The sequence below is a fragment of the Orbicella franksi genome, chromosome 7 (genome assembly GCF_964199315.1).
Source record: "Orbicella franksi chromosome 7, jaOrbFran1.1, whole genome shotgun sequence".
NCBI classification, from domain to species: domain Eukaryota; kingdom Metazoa; phylum Cnidaria; class Anthozoa; order Scleractinia; family Merulinidae; genus Orbicella; species Orbicella franksi.
The window spans coordinates 17,276,247-17,296,324 of NC_138151.1; the positions used below are offsets into that span (position 1 = coordinate 17,276,247).

Genomic DNA, 20,078 nt, shown 5'->3' on the forward strand with positions numbered 1-20,078 from the left:
GTGTAAGAAAATTTTAACATGAACCGTGAAAACAGCCTCATAAAACACCAGCAAGTTTGTGATACTTTAAATGTCACAGTCCAAACAAGTTATTTTCAATTTTACATTTCAAAAGTTGCTGCCAAATCACTTTCAATTGGATATATCAATCACAAGGACACAATGGCTGAACATGTACTGTTACATGACCCTAGCTAATGCCCCCAAGTTCAATGGTCAGTAAGTAAAATAGATTAATTGGTAGCCAGATCTTTTCCTAATAAGTGATTATAAGTACATTTTGATAAGAGCTGTAAAACAGTTCAATATTGCTCAACAACATAGGCACAAAGCTCTTTACATGCATTGGGCCTACGTACAGTAAGTCAAGAGCTCTGTTCCATGCAACTATATATTACATAGTTACACGTATGGTTTTGGTGTATCACATTTGCAGACTGCAGAAGTTTTAACTAATATCGTATTCCCATTGCCATTATCAATAGCTAACCGTAAACAGGCTAACCCAAGTGCTTTTCAGGCTTTAACATGTGAGTGATTTTCAGGCTAAGTGGAGAGCTATTTAGGTCAAAATGTAGTCTGTAGTCTGCAGTCTGCAAATGTCATACAGCAGACGAGTATGGTTATATGCATTAACTGGGCCTTATCTCTAAGCTTTCACCTCTGGAGAGCCTACTGGTGTCTGAATCAGCGATTTTGATCCAAAGCCTGATAGCATTGATTTTTCAGTCTTGTGAGTGGGTGTCTTGGGTGGAGGTGGAGGAGGTGTCCACTGAAAATTAAACAGAGAGTACAGTTTATAGAACATTACTTACTTTGTAATAGTCTGGACATATGAAAGCACTTTTTAATCACAGCAAATTAATTCAGCATGGGATTGATTCATGAGCACAGAGGAGATTGTCTGATAAGCAAATTAATTTATCAGCCATACAATTGTTATTAATACTTACTGAGAAAGGTTTGGATGTCAGCATCTGTCCTTCAGCTTGTTGAAGGAATTCAGATCGTTCCCAGACAAACCAGATATCGTGACAGACAAGGCACCATAATAAGTCAAAAACCTGTTGGAAAGGAGAAAGAAAGAAATCACACAATTTGTCATTAAACCTATAAAATTTTACAACAAGTAACAGTACGATTATCTTTTATTAAAGTAATGAAGTAACAATCATATTACTCAACCATGATACAATTAGGGAATTAAAAACACTTGAAACTCTGGGAGATAATGTGCTCACAGCAGAATCAACACAAACATTATTACTATTATTATTATTATTATTATTATTATTATTATTGTTGTTGTTGTTGTTGTTTAAAGGCTTATTGAATCCAGCTTCTTGAAATATTTTAAAAGGTGATAGGGTTTAACATTCAGATAATCATATTATGATAACAGCTTACTCATTTATTTCATTATTCAATAATATACTACTAGTACTAACTAATCTGGCAAGTACTAATTAAAATTACAACTTTCCTCCAAAAAACACAGTCAAAAACCCAAAAAGCAGTCTTGTCCGCACATAATCTATAAAATTTGCACCAATTTCACACTTCTAGTTAGTGGGATCAAAGAGTAAGAATATTCAATATCTATAATAATAAAAAGATATAATATTGTATTAATAAATACTGGTCACAAAAAAGACAAACCTGGTCAGCGCATCTCATGGCAAACATTCTAGAATCCACGTAGGTGTCCTTAGGGATGATCTTCCTATTGGCCGAGATAATTAAATAAAAAATGAAGATCAATAATCTTTACACTGTACCTGGCGATCAAGATCAGATGCATGCAAACAATGGGACAACCTGTACAACACTGGTGGAAAGCCAAGAAATTAACATAGGATCTTTGAGAATCTTACAAGATCTTTAGGACATACCAAAGATCCTTAAAGTTGGGGATTACGTCTTCTAAATAGACCTTTGAAAGATTTTCATAGGCAGAAGATAACCCTTGCAAAATACATGTATCTTTGCAAGCATCCTGTTATATTTTTACAAGATCCATAAGCTAATTAAAACCTTTGAAGATTTAAGGATCTTGATCGTGATCTTTCAAGATCCTGAAAAGAATTTTAAAGATCCTTAAACAAACATCTTTTGACCAGGTTCTTTAAAGATGTTTGATCCACAATAAGATGCTTATGAAGATCGAGCTCACCCTTAGGGATCATAGAAAATTTTAATCAGAGTGGTTGAAAGACAAGAAGAATGCCTACACAGCTATTAAATTAAATTCAACTTACGCATGTTTCAGTTCCTTCACTATCCACTCCACTCTTGTTGTCTTCTGTTGTTGAGTAAGCCTGATAAAATATAAGAAAAAGAGAACCATCTTCAAATGAAAGAAAATAATTGGATGATGATCCATATTTCAGTCCATGACTGACTGTATCACAAGATAGTCAGAAGATAGGTAGGTAAAGGGTAAAGTTTGCATATGTACGGTTAGAAGCCAAGTGGCCCATCAGGACTGAGGTTATTCCAGTTTCTGACTACATGCAGCATGAAGCAGCTAGGAGTATTTCTACCCCCCCCCCCCCCTGGATCGGATGCTAGTCCATCACTGAGTTACCCCCAGCATTAAATTTTCTACTACCAATTTATACACCTGGATGGAGAGAGGCACTGTGAGAGTAAAGTGTCTTGCCCGAGAACACAACACAATGTCCCTGGTCAAGGCTGGAACCCAGACTGCTCAATCCAGAGACAAGCACACTTCATGTCAGGCCATTGCACCAGTAAGAAGACACTTTGAGTCATAAAAAGAGAATGGTGACAAATAAAAACCCAAGAAGTAATCCTCAACATAAAATAAAATTAACAAATAGTACAAATTATTAGCAAATGCAATATTTTGTATTTAAAAATTTGTTTTATTTGCTCAAAATTTCTTAGTCTAACAGCTTTTAGTAATATTTGAGTTCACTTACCCATCAAAACTTTGCAGTTTCTCCAATGGTTTGCCAGTTAAACCTAGTGGAAAGGTTCAAAGATTTAAAATTTGAAAAGAAAAGAGAAGTGGCAATGTCTCCATTGCAGGTGTTTGTACAGCTTAGCAAAAAACTTTTAACCCTCCAAGACTATCCTGCAGAACTTATTCAAAGATTGTCAGCAGTACCATATTTCACATTCATGCGGCAACTTTCATACTGTGATGTAAGCCACTTTAATTGGTATCTATATTATAGCTAATCGTCTTTGCAAATCTGTACTTCTTGACTCATACTATTAATATTGATGTTCAGAAAAAATCCATAACAATTAGACAATCCAGCACAAATGTGCCTGCTATAATTTATTGTACATGTATAAAGTCTTTTCTTAAAATGTAAAAACTCTGGCCTTCCTTTGGGAGAGGGGGTAAGGGAACAGGGGGGAAGCGGTGGTCATGCCTGTTAATTGCAAACCCCAATTGTCCCAGTATTTGTCTTGAAGACAAATCCCTGGGGAAGTTGTTGAGGTTAACTATGTACTCCTAGAATATCCAATGATAAGAGCCTAAGAAAATCCTAAATTATCCATTATGCACCCTACAATAACTATTTGATGACTCTTCTATTTGTCAACAAATCCCTTTGGTCAGCATTATGAATTTCAAAGATAAAGACCTAACTTTTAAATCCATTTTCTGTGAGGTTTCAGGGTAACATTTTCGACCAGTGATGAATGCTTACTTTCAAGAAGAACCTTCATGTTGTATCCCTTCAGCAGATCAGTCAGGATGTTGTGCATGAAGTGTCCTGAAGGTGATAGCCTTAAATTCACCCATGCAGTGAAGCCATTAATTCTAGTCCGTAGAGACATGATGTCTGGCAGATGGAGTATCAAGAGTTCCTTTCTCTGGCAACAGATGCCGATGTTCAGTGACTCTTATTTAACTGCTTGATATAAGCAGCATAAAATGATCACATGTACAGATCAGCTGTTGTCGCTAGAACTGTGAAACTCGAAAAAAGACTCCATGTAAACTTTCACACCGGCGGCGTGATAAGAACTCAACTTATGGCAAAGCTTTGATACTTTTCCATGAAATATGACTCTGGTAGTTCCGACAATTCGATTAAACCTTTCTCTTGTACAGCTTTTAGTAGCAAGTCACCAAATTACAACAAAGAAGATACGCTTGGCAACAAATCCCGCGAAGTAAACAAACTCCAAAGTACCAAGGAAAAAGCTTTCTCGCGGCCAGTCTTCACTTGTGCGAATATGAAAATAACAACCTCTAGTTGAAACGTAAATATTGTCAAGTAGCTTCGCAAAAAGGCAAAGTAACAATTGAAACTCTCGAATGATAAGTTTTCCACTCACAACAACTTGGTCGCCATCTTGTTTTTCCGGAGCTCTAGGTTCCAGTCTATTAATCTCGGTCCAGAAAGACCGGCGACACCTGGAACCCCGAGTACTAGAGTCACGCAAACATTCTGTTTGAGTCGGTCTGAAAAGCTCATAATTTCCACTCAAATGCGCTTGTCGTTTGGCCTCATGATGTCTGAAGCAGTTAAAACTTTCGACTATCTTGTGATCGGCGGTGGATCTGGTGGTTTGGCCAGTGCAAGAAGGGCTTCTTCTCTTGGTGCAAAAGCCGCTGTTATCGAGCATGGAAGACTTGGTGGAACTTGTGTAGGTATTGTGTAACTCAGAAGAGCAGGTTAATTTCTGTGATCTTTTGCAATGTGGGTTTGGTCTTGCAAGAATCTTAAGTCCTTCAATGAGTGTATATTGGCCCCGGTTTCTACTCTGACACGGCAAGGTCTTATACAGCTAAATTTGCTCCATTTAATAATGAACGGTGAAACACAGTATATTGTTCTCGTTGCACTTTTTGTCACCTTCAAAATGAATCGGAGAACACGGAGTTAATTTTCAACAAAGCGACATTACTATTATTAGTAGAAGGCGTGAACCTGACAGATAACAGTAAGCTATTATCTGTTGTTTCTTACTGCAGTCGATGATATATCTCTTCATGCCGATTCTAAAAGTTTCAAACCGGCAGGTACCCAAAGCTGTCAACAGCTTACCATATCTTGTCAATCTAAATAACCTACGAGAGCTAGAAAGATCGACCTCTGATATTAATGACACCCTTAAAAGTTCCACCGACTCTAACTAATGGATTACCGGCTCACAGATGAGGCGTTAAACAGCGGTTTTTTCTCTTTCAATGATTAATTGTACTATGTTTTACATGTACAGTAGAATGATTTAATTGGAAAACATGTAACTTAATAAAAGTTTGCAAAAATATGTATAGTCATGTTGTATTCATAAACTACACAGGGGCGGATGTAGGGGGAGGGTGTAGGGGGTAATTATCATTATCATTATACCCCCCCTCTGAGGTGACATGCGGCTTTCTAATATAACTGGACTATTTTGCAGTCAGTTACGCCCTCCTTAGTGGTGTAGTCCCTAGCCTCCCCCCTAAGGAAAGTCCTGGATACACCCCTGCTATAGTCTACTAACATGAGTTGAGCTTATATATTAAGTGGAAGATCATCTGAAATTCCAGTCAGGAGTGTGGGGTCTCAAATGCTAAATTGTGTATTGTAAAAAAAAAGTATAAACTCAAGATGAACTGGAATTTCCAGAAGGGTGGGGTAGGGGGAAGGACTCAAACCAAAACACCTTCTGTGAGAGGAGTAGAGATATTTTCTTGGAACAACGCAATGTTATACTCCAGTTGGCACGTAGTAACATGACTAGAATGTTTGGGCATGAGTGCTGCCAAAAGATAGGCAGCATGTCACAGAATCTTGTCAAATCAACTCTAAGATGAAGTTGACCAGAGATTTATTTAGCCAAGAGTTGATGAGTTTGACCTGGGCTTAACAGTGACACGTAGACACATACGCTTGACAAGTAGTATCATTATGAGATTATTAATAAATTACTTTTTGGTAATAAATCAGAGAGACATATACATGTATAATTGTTTTGATCCTTGTCTCCGCTTTTCAATTTTGCCAGGTAAATGTTGGCTGTGTTCCAAAGAAGGTCAGTACACCTGTAGTTTTCATTCAGTTCTCACTCATTTCACTCATTGTGATGTCATCTGTCTAATTCCTTTGCAATGAAGGTCAAATTCCATGATGATCCACAGGATCTTGGAGGTTCAGATTATTATTTCTGTGCCATATTTAATCTAACAATATTGTTACATGTACCTGAGGAGGCTAAGAGGCGTAAAATGGGAACTGGGTTTGCCTATTTATTACTGAGAAAAATGGGATTTGGAATATTGCGACTGGAATCACAAACAGATAAATGGAAATTGGGCCAGGATTTAGGCAAAAATTACACAGTTTGGGAAATGGGATTTTGGTACAATTTTGACTGAGAAATTGGATATTTGACTCTCCTCCCCCTCCTTCTTCTTCTTTCAGTACTTCTAGATAGCTGTAAAATTTTATTTCAAAACCTGTTTTTCTTGTTTGTAGGTGATGTTTAATACAGCTGTCCATGCTGAATACATTCATGACCATGCTGATTATGGCTTTGATGTCACGTTTAATAAATTCTCTTGGGCGTAAGTGTAGACTGGTGCAGATATTTAATATCAGTTACAATTGTACATGTCGTGGTTAGCATTAATATTTTGGCTTTCTGAGAGCTATATTTGTTTTAATAGTACTTTCCTTGGAATCTATTTTCATCAAGTGTACAAAGATTATTCAGATAACAATATGATGTACACAAAAATCACATGATGCCTCCATAACATCTACAGTTTAATAATCACAATATCGATTGAACTAGGTAATATTAAAAACTTACACTTGAATGTCTAGCTAGGATAATTTTAATCAAATTGTTGCTTCTAACAGGACAGTTAAGAACTCCAGAGATGCATATATCAAGAGATTGAATGGCATTTATGAGAACAATTTAAAAAAGGTGACATTCAGTGAAAATTCAAGCACTATATAATACTTTTATTTTAAAACACCAGTTGGTTTCCTGTACAATTGAATTAAATCACAGAAATGAATTTATGTCAAACTCATGCCATCTTTTATTTCATGTTTAATAACAATATTTGTTTGGTACCTGATTGTTAAAATTGAATTGTGGAGGTATTGTGGCCTCAATGTTAGTGCACCTGCCTGTGGTCTGGGTTCAAGCCCTGGCAGGGGACATAGTGTTGTGTTCTTGGGCTAGACACTTTACTCCCACAGTGCCTCTCTCCACCCAGGTGTAAATTAAATGGGTACGGGCGAATTAACACCTTAGCCAGGGGGAGTAGAAATACTTCTAGTCACTTCCTGCTACAGAAACTGGAGATAGGTGCCGACCTGATGGGCCACGTTGCTCTTATGGAGACTTTACCTCTGTCATTGTTGAATGAAGATCAGTAAGCACAGTTGTAAGCTCTAAATGAGTAGAATTAAATATTCTAATTGTCATTCAATACCATGGTATGATTACATATATGACAATATAAGATGATTTTAATTTTCAATCATAAGTTAATAATTAATTAATTAACAAGTAAATTAATTTATTGACCATGTCATACATAGGACAATGTTGAGTACATTCCTGGTCATGCTGTTTTCACACCGGAAGGAAACATCAAAGTTGGGGACACTGTGTACAGTGGCAAACACATATTGATTGCTTGTGGTGGAAGGCCAACAGTACCTGCATTTCCAGGTAAAAATACTAGTTTATTTTAGTATGAATTCTACTCAGGATCCTAAACCTTACAAAATCCTACAACATCACATGCCAATTTCCTCAAGGATCTTAACATGTAACAAGCTGGCGTCCTGTAGAATATCCTAAAGAATATGAAGCATCTGAATACTAGGACCTTTATACATGAATTACATAGTATTACATAACTGTACACATTTGCGACGGATTTTTTCAGGATCAGTAGAGATCCTAAGTAATATTCCATTCCTGGCAGGGTTTTTTGAAAGGTGGATAATGCTATCAATTGGATAAATCACTATCCACTGAGCAGATAGCGTGGTTTGTTTAGTTAACAGTTATCCACTGGAAAGTGAACTATCTGGTGGATAGCATTAGTGGATAGCAATGTCTAGCCTTCAAACAACTGGGGCCTGTACTGTAAGTACACACATATATCCAGTTTCTGTGGGTGACTGTGGTGATGTTCTTTCAACAGGCTGTCAGTATGGAATCACCAGTGATGGCTTCTTTGAGTTGGAGGATCTGCCAAAGTGAGCTAACTTGTGAATTTTTCTAATTGATCAAGTTTCATTTTGGGACATTTTTCACCAGCCTTATTTTAAACTAAGGGATTGATACAAGTACCATCTTGATGAAGTGCCAAAATCTCAGAGCTACATATACATGTATCATTCAAAGTACATGTGTACATGTAAAGGAATGGTGGGGAGAACTTGTTAAGGTGATCAAGAGGAAAGAATTAGATTGAGCAGTAGTCTGATCAGACAGATCTTTACAAGGAAAAATCAACAAAAGTGTCATGGACCACGATTGAATAGACCATTTCCGAGTTGCCTTTTGCCACTATGTCAAAATGAATCTATGTGCAAATCCATTCATATGAAAATGAGTTCTGCCTACAGGTTCATTTTCATGCAGATCAAACTCATTTTCCTAAGACTTAAAGGTTTTGCACAAGGACTAGTTTGGAAACAGAGGCACAAGGTAACTCAGAAATGGCCTGTCTTTATTTAAAAACTGAACATATGAATAATGAAATAGGACATTTACTAACTTGGTGTTCTTCTAATCTATCAGGAAAACTGCGGTTATTGGAGCAGGATACATTGCCGTGGAGTTAGCAGGAATACTAAATGCATTAGGCTCTAAAGTGTCATCTTTCATCAGATATGACAGGGTATGCATCAATGTCCAATTGGTTGTTAGTTTTATATAAAATTCTTTTCTTATAAAAAATGCTCTTCTTTATTTTAACTTTGATTCTTACATTTGTCAGGTGCTTCGAACCTTTGACTCCATGCTAAGTGAAGGAGTTACCAATGAAATGGTCAAGGCTGGAATTGATCTCCAAACTCATATGTCTGTAAGTGTGATGGTTATGATTCCTTTAATTCCCATTGTTTAGTAGTCAACATCTAATATCTCCTAACAATATCAATACATGTACATATATATATTGTCTAGAAGATGACGAGAATTAAGAAATCAATAAATTATAATGAGCAAGAGGAAAAATATATATTTGTAATCCAAAAGGATCAGTTACTGTGTGGCACAGTAAACAGTTCAAAAGTTGTAAATAGTAATAACTCAGTGCCAAATTAAAAACGATGTTTATAGCAGACATTTCGAGCCTAGCCCTTCCTCAGTGCTGAGTTGAGTTTTGAATGGGACACGTCATTGAATAAATAAACAGTGGTGCATGCAACTCTAATGGATACATAAAAGCGGGCACTCTTCAAGCTGTTTAAAAAATAAAATCCACATTTAGTCCATGCGGCCTAAGGAAAAAATAATAGTTGGCTAACATCATTCTAGTACAGTAATGCACACATTGCATGCCTATGGCCCTCGCCAATGATACACCAAGCACTCCTCAGAGTTAGCATTAAAAGAATTGTATGGAAATTAGTAAAGAGAATTGACATTTTGAGCTTAAAGACTAAAATGCCCTCTTCAAAGAAAATAAATTATAATGAACCGTTTTACCAGTGTCACGCTTCTCTGATCTTTCTATTCAAACAAAAAGTAAACTGCAGCACTCCGTTTATCATGCCAATTTTTTGTATTGATTAATCTGTGAAAGTTTAAAAGAGTCTCATGGTTGCAAACTCATAAAAATATAGGACCCTAACTTGCCAATTTTTACAATTGAAAGAAATTTTTGCCAGGGGGCAATGCTTGCCTCCTGATGTGTATAGTTCAGTCTTTGCAAGTTTGAGGTCCCATACCTTTATAAGTTTATAACAAATTCTTTTTAAACTTTGTAGTTGTTTCTCAGTGGACCCTAGTTCAACTCCTCAGCCATGTTTGAACAGTAAATACCTGTGAACTAGCTAGTTGTAGCTAGGTGCATTGACCACTATAAACAACAACATTTAAACATTTTGAACATGTTTTGTAGATTTAGTAAATTGAGTATGATAAACTGAACTATGGACCGAGGTGATTTTTAGTTTATTTGAAAACTACAAAAAATTGTTGATATTGTGGGACATCGGTAAAAAGGTCCACTTTATTATACTTGCCTTTTCTTCTGGTCTTCTTCTCCAAATGAGGTACTTGTGTTGACAGTACAAATTACGATTCATTCCAGATCCAGGAGATCACAAAAGATAGTGGAAGTGGTTTGATGACTGTGCATGCTTTGAAAAACAAGGAAGATAAGGTGGCTCTGTCAGGTTTTGACTGCATTATACTCGCCATCGGAAGAGGTCCAAATACTGACATCCTTGGATTAGGTGGTCTGGTATGTTGTCAACTTAAAATGTTTTAATTTCCTCCAGACAGTGATCTGTTTTATATGTAAAACATGTAAAACATCAGCCTCCTCCTGACACACCATACCAGCTCAACAGCCAACTAGGTGTCATGGTCATCTTCAACTGCGAAGGATGAACATCAACATGTAAAACATGTGCCATAGAGTTGACAAGCTTTCTGGCATGGGAAAATAATAATGCAGATTTCTGACTATGAAACTACATGTACAAGTACATACACTCTAAATACTAAGTAAAGCTACAGTAGCTCTCTGTTGAACTGCATCTTGTCTTAAATGGACCAAGGGTTGAGGATGCATGCAAAGAGAGTTAGCTGTTTAGTAATAAGCTAAACACATGATTGCTTTCTACATCAGTACAGTTGAATCCCACTAATTTGAACTCGGTTATTTCGCATTCCCTGCTATTTCGAACTCAAAATCATTTCCCTTGGATTTTCCCTTCAGTCATTTACTATCGGTTATTTTGAACTCCCACTATTTCGCATTGTTTTTTGTTTCCCCTGAGGGTTGAAATAGCGGGGTTCAACTGTATTTTTTGTTTCCACTGAGAGTTCAAAATAGCATAGTTCAACTGTAATAGTTATATGTCAAAAACAGGGGCAGGGACTTAACAGTACTCAACAAGTGAATGGGGAGACTAGCTCCAAGGTCCATATTAAACCCTTACCTTTTTCTATACTAGTTGTGACAAGAAAGGACAAACCCTTTCATATTCCTGCCATGGAAAATGGCTGCCCTGTCACATACATACAATAGAAACATTGCATCCCTTCACTAACCTCTGTGAATAAATTAGTCATTACATGTGGTTTCACCTGTTGGCTACATTTTGAAAGAGGCAGCGTCTCAATCACCTAAATGAGACAGAGAGCTTTCCCTTTTCTTATACTGCTAAAAATGACCCCCACCCCCTGCCTTATCAAATACTTCCAGCTTGAAAAAGGCACTCTTTCAGACAGATGCATGTACAGTGGAAAACGACCACCTTCGGGCCGAGGAAAATTAGTTGTATTAACGGGGTGGTTGTATTAAAGGAGTTCTTTAAATAGGAAAATGACTGACTGAGCTTTTTTTCGGGCCAGAATAAAGTGGCCGTAATAACGAGGTGGTCATATTAAGGGGGTGGTTGTAAGGCGGGCTTCCACTGTACCTGTTAGTCAATTATAGGGAGCACCCCTCCACCCCTCTTCCAATCAAGAACATTGCTTGATTGCTTAATTTCCAAATAATTCATTTCTAACTGCTAAAACATTGTGATTTAAAAATTGTTTTGTATGTCCTCAGGGAATAGATATGGATGCCAAAGGGCATATAATAGTCGACGAGGTATGTTTGCACATTGATACAGTGATTGAGCGTTTGTTTTGAATTTTCAAACTGAAGAAAGATGCTAAATAAACCATAAATGCAGTTAATAATGTCTCCTTGTGCTTCCTTTCAAGTTCCAAAACACATCAAGGACTGGTGTATATGCCTTAGGAGATGTGTGTGGTAAAGCCTTACTCACCCCAGGTATAGATGTTTAACCATTTTAGTCAGTACCAAGTTTGAAATAAAGTCTCCTTACTGGAATGAAGGAATTTCAACAAAATATAGTGAAATTGTGTTTTTCACATGCTTGGCTCTCACAGTGCCTCTGTCACCCATTAAATGTACTAGCGTTCTTTAGTATAAATCTACTAGCGTTCTATCACGAATGCCGTTCTCTGATTGGCTGCGCTACTCACTAGCTACTCTGTTTTTTACAATAACTGTCTAATTTCTCGCGCGCTGATTGGCTCATTTTTATCATCAATAAGAGTACAGACGGATAAAATTTTAATTTATGCAAGCTTTCAAGTTCAATTTTCAGCTGTCAAACTGTCAACTTTTTAACCAATGAGGTTTTATGGACTTTTTTAAGTAGCCAATCAAAAAGCGAGAAAAGCCATTGACAATGTTCGCGTCGTTTTGAATAAAATTCACTTATCTTTGTTTACGGCAAGCTTACGGCGTGTTTTCCCCTCATTTATTTCCGGCATTTGACCATTTTAGGGTCTTGTTATTGTAAAAAAAACAAATTGATGTCAGTTTGTTTATGCGTCTGTCCTCATATTGATAATGAATTGCGCCATAACATTGTCAAAGTGGCTGTGGAACCACGAGCCGCAATTTGTTAAGTAGATGGTGAGTAGCCGAGCAGTGTGCGCTTGTTAACAAAATGGCGGCCGCGTCTTAGCGTTTTCAAAGTGTCTGTGAAAAGGACTTAGATAAAGTTTCAACGACTAGTAGACTTATACCAAAACAATTAGATTATTCGCTCTCGATTTCTATGTGTAACAGTTGGCTCGGGCTGCGCCCTCGTCAACTATCACTCGATAGAAATCTCGAGCTCATAATCTAATTATTAAGTATATACATGCATAAATGAAATGAGTACGGTCTGTTTTTATTGTCCTTTCAGTGGCCATTGCAGCCGGTAGGAGACTTGCTCACAGACTGTTTGACGGACAAAAAGATTTGAAGTTAGACTACAATAACATCCCCACTGTGGTTTTCAGTCATCCACCATTAGGAACTGTGGGTCTAACACAAGGTATTAAAAAATGTCACATATTTACAACATATTTGTCACGTCCAAGTTTTATCTACATGTATGGCGGTGCTTGAAGGAAAAAAATGACCGCAATTTTTGCGCAGCCATTTTAACGTCCAGTCACACTTCATCTAAGGCTCCGTCCACACTAAGCCGGAGAAATTTCAAAACGCAACAGTCACCGGTCATTTTGGATCTGTGTTTGAGGAAAACTCGGTTTGGGAAATCTCATGATTATCGTGACGCCATCGTTCCCGAAAAGCTCCGTTTCCAAATTGTTTTCCGTCCACGCGAAAACTTACTAAACAAAAAACCGGCTTTTTCAGATTCATCCGGTTTGAAGAGCGTTTTCGTAAAGCTCCGTTTTCGTGACGGATTAGTGTGGACAGTAAGTCTAACCGTAAAAATAAAGCGGCGTTTTCAAATTCCTCCGCCGTGGTGTGGGTGGTATCTGGCTATACGTCAGGAGTATTTGCCTAAGGAACTCCTAAGGAGGTTCGACAGAGATGGAAATTATGCATCTGCCCCGACTGGAAAGGGAAAAAGCGAACTGAAAAGCAACACGAGGAAGCTAACTGCTATTTGTTCCACTTCAGAGGAAGCAGAGGCCAAATATGGAAAAGACAAAATCAAGGCTTACAAGACTTCGTTCACTAACATGTATCATGCGTTCACACACCGAAAGACTAGCACCATGATGAAACTAGTGTGTCTTTTGCCAGAAGAGAAGGTAAGGACATTTTGAAAATCGTTTCACTGAAAAAACAACTATAAAAAAGAACATTAGTATTGCTTTCGCGCTCTTCTTAGCCCCCTGGCGCCCACGTCAGTTATTCTGTGCCATGGAAATGAAAGTCGTTTTGTGTTCAGCGATATCCTTCTCGTTGTAGGTGTACCTTCATTTTCGTGCAAATCAAACTCATTTCATAATTTGAGAAGTTTTAAACGAGGACTCATTATTTTGAAACAGACTGTAGACTTCTCGAAAATGGCTTATTTATGTACATGTATCTTGTATATCTAGCCATGTATCAGTTTCCAGACTTTCGAGATGGTGGCCGCGATTCTGTCGTTGAGCTAAAAGAAGCTCAGTCCTAGTATTTTGGCCATGTGCAAAATAAGCTTTAAATTGAAGAAAACTTGAAAATAGTAGTTTACTCAGATAGAAAAACATCAAAAAGATAATAATAGACCATCAAAGAACAAGGATGGTTAAGTAATAAGAAGATTAACACGGATTACAAACAACGAATTTGAAAAATTTAGACTTCAGAACTTTTCAAGATGCGAAAACCGTGACGTAGCTCCTTAAACTGTTTCTCGTCTTTTTCTCCTTAGATTATTGGGCTGCATATTCTTGGAATAGGCTGTGACGAGATGCTGCAGGGTTTTTCCGTGGCGGTCAAAATGGGGGCGACAAAGAAAGATTTTGATGATACCGTGGCAATTCATCCTACGTCTTCCGAAGAACTGGTCACATTGCGTTGATCGAGAACTTAACCCTACTGTTTACAAAATTGCGTCACTCACCGACAATTGCTCTTGTTCTACAATTGGTTAAAGTCAATCACGTGATCAATAGGGTGACCTATAACTCTTTTCGTGACTGGATCAGACAACTCTGTATGATGCATCAACCTCGCTCCCAGGCTCTCTCTCTCTTTTGCCTCCCTTAGAGTGAGGTAAAGGAGAGAGAGCCTGGGAACGAGGTGGATGACGCATAAGTGTTGTAGAATGGTCGTTTCAAAACTTCTTAGGTTTTTAATAAATATCACATTTTTCCATTAGCAGTTATTGTATTTATGTCTGTTACAGGCCAAGCGGTCGACATTAAGACGTCAGAACGGGATTACTTAAGTCTAGCTCCTGCATAATGGCCCAGAGATTGTACAGCCCTTGAGCTCTCTTTTATCTTACAGTTGATGATTCCTGCCTTACTCGAGGGATTTAGCTCCCTCCAAGGATGCTTATCAGCGCTGGTTCCGATATGTTAGTGTTAGGACTTCACCGTGTTCTGCAAGTCTTCATTTAGGATTGTGGAACTGTGTTGTTAAAATGTATCAACCGCACAGCAAAAAATCACGGCCTTTTCTACTATTTCCATAGTTAGCATACCATATAATGATGATAGTGTAAGAGTAGTGGAAGAGTGTATAGGAGATTATTTGCTGTTTGTTTATTTCTCGCGAACAAAACCATTGAAGATGAACGTAACTCATATAAGAGCGGTGTTCGGGGCTCTTTAGTGCGTTACGCGCGCAGGGCGAGAAATCCAAAAAAACAAGACGGTTTATAATCTCAGTATTTTTTAATTTTAATTTAGTGATAGCAATAGCGGTGTTCTACGATGAGAACTTGAGATATACATGTATGAACTTGTTTTGTCGAAGAATACAATAAAGTGAAACTCCCAAATGCAAATTTTGAGTTGTTATGCGCTGTTCTAACGGGACCCTATTGATTGGGTTTTGGCCAGTCGCAAAGCTGAACAAGTTCAACAACGGGTATTTGAAAAGATTGCGACTTTCACATGTAAACGTAAACATGCATGCATTGAGCTTTTGGAGACGTCAACTTCCACTGAATAAAGGCAAATTACTTCCAATTAAGTGGTTCTTTGTCTTATATTCGTTTCATTACTATGTTCGTTTGTTTTCCGAGGTAACAAAAAACATCTTTTAACTGATGAAGAACTGTTCAATTCGGTCTATGGGAAAAACCGTACAACATATCTCGTTTCCAATCAGGATTCCTGGTGAGCAACGAAGACAACGTCTCCTGAGGTCACAACGGCACAACTTTAGACTAAATCGTTTAGCAATGAGATGTAAGATAATTTTGCTAGTTTTCTTGTTTCAATCTACCGCCGTTTTCTCTGCCGAAGAAAACGCAACATTTTCCCGTTCATTATATTTCACAACGCTGGAAAATAAGCAGCTTAATGGATATGTTGTCAAACGGTTTTATTCCCCCAGTTTGTTATCGTGCGGGCAACAATGTATGAGAAACGCTTGGTGTACTTCTACAAACTACAAGACGTCATCCAAGAAGGACGTCGAAGGAACTTGTGAACTGAACAAACACGACATATTCGGCTTCATCAGCGAAAACACTTACTTTAATGACAATCAGCGGTCAACAGTGCAGTTATAATCAATGGTAACTTGAAGATACTTGAATTGCCAAGAAGAACATTTTCATAGTCGCCTTTTTTAATCGATAGCTACCTAGTGAAATATTCATTTGGTTGCTCGTTAAGTTTTCTCGCTTTAGTTTTCTTGTGTTTTTGTGAAATGCTCTCTTCTGGTACACATCTGAATCTCGCTTGATCCTTTTTATTCGGAAAATACACTGAAGATAGATGTTTGAACCATAGCCACTCAACTAACTAAAATTGAGTCCCGAGTCCTCTTAAAATATAGTAAATGCTTTTGTCTCGTTCAACGTAGACTCAATGCAATTAAAATTTAAAGACTGAAAAGGTGTGATATTTTTGGACTGGCGATTTCAGTATTATCAACATTGTTCTTTCTCAGGATTTTAATTTGTTTGGCATTTATTCAAGGATGTTTGATCACCAGCTGTCTCAATGGCTGATCTTGTTTGTCTCACAACGAAAAACAAACCTACTCTTGTTCCTGCCAACCACCTTGGACTGGAGACAGATGTGAAGTTAACAAAGGTAAGAATATTAACTCTACGTTACAGCGATAGAAGCTCCGAAAACGATCAATGCACTTTACTCTGTGAAACCTCCCTAAACGAAAGGATGACTTTTGTACAATGGGCAGTTAATTCGGCAGCTCTAGCTTTATCCATAGACCATTACCTTTTCGTATCAGCTGCATAAAGTTAAAAATAATGTATAAGTAGAGTTTCATTTTACATCCTAACTTGACGAACAGCCTTAATTTTACTATTGTTCCCTATTGTAGCCCTTTTGATAGATCACGGCCCATATCACCGTATTACAATGCATGTCATTATAAGATAAAAAACGGAGCAACTTTAATTGGGCATAAGCTGCAGCAGACCCGACGATTTTGCTTGTTCTATTTAAATATAAAAGCAGTTTTAAAAGAACTACAGCGCTTTTATAAATTTGCGTTGCGAAGATTATAGAGGCCTTATTAGGAGTTACGGGATATCAACGTAAAAATTTAACGGGGTACGGAATATTTCGGGGGGAAATTAAAGGGACTTATAGATCAGATAAACCGAATGTACACAAGGAGAATCGTTATTTTTGCAATTGGAATTAAAGGAATATGGGATATTTAGACCAAAAATTAACGAGATGCGGGATACTCAACCTCCTGCCCCCCTCCTCCCCCCCCCCCTCCCCCCATTAATGGGGCCTCATTAGAATTCGTGTTTAACACCAGTGAGAAACTGGTGTCAATCAACTCAGTATGGCAATCGGCATTAGAGACAATTTGGTCTTTCAAGCTCGCAGGTGCGTAGCTGGCATGAGTGTTTCAAAAAATATGCTAGATCGAACAATAAATACGAAACAATATACAGTAGGATAAACCGCTAACGAAACAATGTCTCCTACACAAAGCAACCACAGCTGAACGTACTTTGTGCAATGTATTCCGCATCGAGCTCCACTTTCTTGTGATTTTGTTCTCAGGTGGAAATAACCTTAGACTCCTAAGTTTTAGAGCCATGTTGGGATTATTAGTCTGTTCAATGACATGAAACAACGTGTGAAAACTTGGCTGCATTCGTTCGCTAGCTACACTTACCCTGTTTCATATTTTACCCCATCAGATTGTTCGCAAGATTGGGTTCGTCATGGAAATTCTTGTTACCCCGTCATCGACACTCCGATCGCTAAATGGAGCGACGCTCGAACGACTTGCCAGAATCTGGGAGGAGACCTCGCTATCATCAGATCAGAAGATGAGAACAACTTCACATGTGATCTGGTAATGACCCAGCAAACAGTCCAAGGTTGGGGTGCGTGGCGAGGACTGACCAGGAAAACTAACAATACGTTTTACTGGATCGATGACACTCCACTAGCGGGCCAGTATTCTGCGTGGGCAAGTGGAGAACCTAGTAACTCTACTAATGAAAACTGTGTCCACACATTTAACGAATTATACAGAGAAGGAAAGTGGAATGACAACAAATGCAATTTGCGCAGGGGACTTAGGTTCAAAGCCCCTGTCATACTTTGCCAGAAAAAAAAGAAACAGTACCGTTATGGTCACTAACACCTTAGGCCGGACTGGTTAAAAGTACAAGGGGAATCATTGGAAAATGTGCTAGTTAGAGAACACATGACCCACCCCTTCCATTTGGTACTAAACTGAGTGACCCACTCCTAAATGAAGGTTGAAAATCACATGACCCACCCCCTATAAAACATGACATTTTTGGTTCCATAATCTACAAAATCACATTTTGTGTAGGAAATTGTGGTATATTATATATGTTTTACATTTATTTCTTCACAATAATACAAAATCATCTAAAAAATAATATTGTTTTTCTTTAGCTCTTGCAACTTTAAGTCATACCTGTCAACTTCAAAAAATCTTGACCTTAAACCTTTCACACTTGGCCTCCAGCCTCGCTAAGCATGGAACAGTGATCCATCTAGAAAAAGGCTGTAGTCAGTCCTGGGACTCACACAACCAGCAAACTACAAGTCCCAAGCCCAAGGGTGCGAGTCCCAGATATGATCTATGAACAGGCATGTGCTTCGTGCCCTTGGAGACAAATAGCACGTAGACACAAGTTGGCCATTTGGTGTTTTTGAAGATTAGCATGTCGAAAGAGCACTGCATATTTTGAAAATGTCTGCCCTGGGACTCCTAGCTCATCCGTTAGACTTCTTAGCGTTGGTAAAGATTTTACAATACATGAAATTGTCATCTCTTTTATACACCAGCCGAGTGTACTTTTTCTGCCACGGCTGGACACGTTTTCGTCCTTTGGAACTGGAAGGAGTTACCCCTGTTGTCGATTGTGTCAAATATGTGCCAATACCAGTTAAAAAAAAAAAAAAAAAAAAAAAAAACAGGATGACCCACCCCCACGGGTAGTTAAACAACCACCCCTTACCAGGGACTCCAAAATTGATGACCCACCCTCTCTCTGCTCGGGCCCACCCCCCCTCCTCAAATACGGTTTGACCAGTCCGTTTTGCATATTAACGTAAATACTCCTGGCGGAACTTATAGAAAGCGTTTCTGTCAGCATTAAAACATTATTCTAAAGTAAACACTAAGTAACTATAAAGTAAAATTGAAAAATTGCTGCCATAGTTACCTAGCCTAGACTGATTGACACACCCTCCCCTTCCCCCAACACAGATACACAAACCCTGGAGCCCTAGTATTTAACTGGCGGGTGCGGATCATGCGAATTAAACAGTTTCTCAGTGTTACTTCATGAACTACAGGTTCAAAAGCTGTGTATATGGGTTATTGACCACGTGTTCGGTCAAGATGGCTGGATATTGGCCAAGTTCTTTTTGGGTGTTAATAAACCGAGACGGAGTCGAGGTCCATAAAAGCGCAAAAAAAGAACGTGGCCAATATCCAGCCATCTTGACCGAACAAGCTTGGTCAATAAAGGATTTGGTATATTGCTTTCGGGGAAATTTTTCTTGCGGGACACGGCGGGTAGTCCCGAGCAGGCAAGATAGCTCCATCTTGCCCGCTCGGCTAGCCAATCACAGCGCAGGGTTTAATTCATCTTGCCCGCTCACGGAGCTAGCTATAGCCATATAATAAAAAAAAATTATAGCCCGAGACCCAAATGTGGGTATATACCTCAACAGTTAAGCTCCACAAAAGACTGAGGCGGCCATATTGCATTGGCCTCTGCATGGTTTCTCATCGTTTATTAACACAGTGAATGTGTTAGATATCTAAAATAAAGAAGCATTGACTGCCGAGCGTGGGATGGAGGGTGCAAACTTCTTTCAAATGGCGCAAGCCTTCAAGAGCGCAATTTGAAATAATTTATAAATATCACAATTGCACGAGTTTTCATACCAAGGATCACTCATTTATTATGTCA

The 20,078-nt window shown here is 38.3% G+C and overlaps 3 protein-coding genes across 4 annotated transcripts in view; 2 read left to right on the forward strand and 1 right to left on the reverse strand.

Annotated features, from left to right (window-relative positions):
- LOC145492981 (uncharacterized) overlaps positions 1–4,347 on the reverse strand; it is a 32,259-nt gene extending 27,912 nt beyond the window's left edge. Inside the window, exons 1-6 of one of the 2 annotated variants that reach the window (XM_081472371.1) lie at positions 3,690–4,347; positions 2,946–2,988; positions 2,259–2,318; positions 1,660–1,723; positions 954–1,064; positions 662–772 (exon numbers count right to left, since the gene is read on the reverse strand). In XM_081472371.1, the coding sequence (XP_081328497.1) occupies positions 662–772; positions 954–1,064; positions 1,660–1,723; positions 2,259–2,318; positions 2,946–2,988; positions 3,690–3,819 (519 nt within the window). In that variant the 5' untranslated portion in view covers positions 3,820–4,347. The remainder of the gene's footprint in view (positions 1–661; positions 773–953; positions 1,065–1,659; positions 1,724–2,258; positions 2,319–2,945; positions 2,989–3,689) is intronic. The other variant, XM_081472372.1, reaches the window with a different exon arrangement.
- Positions 4,348–4,416: 69 nt separating this feature from the next.
- LOC145492995 (glutathione reductase, mitochondrial-like) lies at positions 4,417–14,532 on the forward strand. The gene is made up of 14 exons (XM_081472398.1): positions 4,417–4,635; positions 5,986–6,012; positions 6,456–6,544; positions 6,843–6,912; positions 7,539–7,671; positions 8,153–8,207; positions 8,755–8,854; positions 8,954–9,040; positions 10,274–10,426; positions 11,747–11,788; positions 11,905–11,974; positions 12,906–13,037; positions 13,634–13,767; positions 14,376–14,532. Exons 1-14 carry the CDS (start codon positions 4,477–4,479, stop codon positions 14,523–14,525), a joined length of 1,401 nt encoding a protein of 466 aa, XP_081328524.1. The 5' UTR covers positions 4,417–4,476; the 3' UTR covers positions 14,526–14,532.
- A 998-nt stretch (positions 14,533–15,530) lies between these two features.
- On the forward strand, positions 15,531–19,053 carry LOC145493615 (uncharacterized). The gene is made up of 2 exons (XM_081473102.1): positions 15,531–16,178; positions 17,705–19,053. Exons 1-2 carry the CDS (start codon positions 15,723–15,725, stop codon positions 18,260–18,262), a joined length of 1,014 nt encoding a protein of 337 aa, XP_081329228.1. The 5' UTR covers positions 15,531–15,722; the 3' UTR covers positions 18,263–19,053.
- The last annotated feature ends 1,025 nt before the right edge of the window (positions 19,054–20,078 follow it).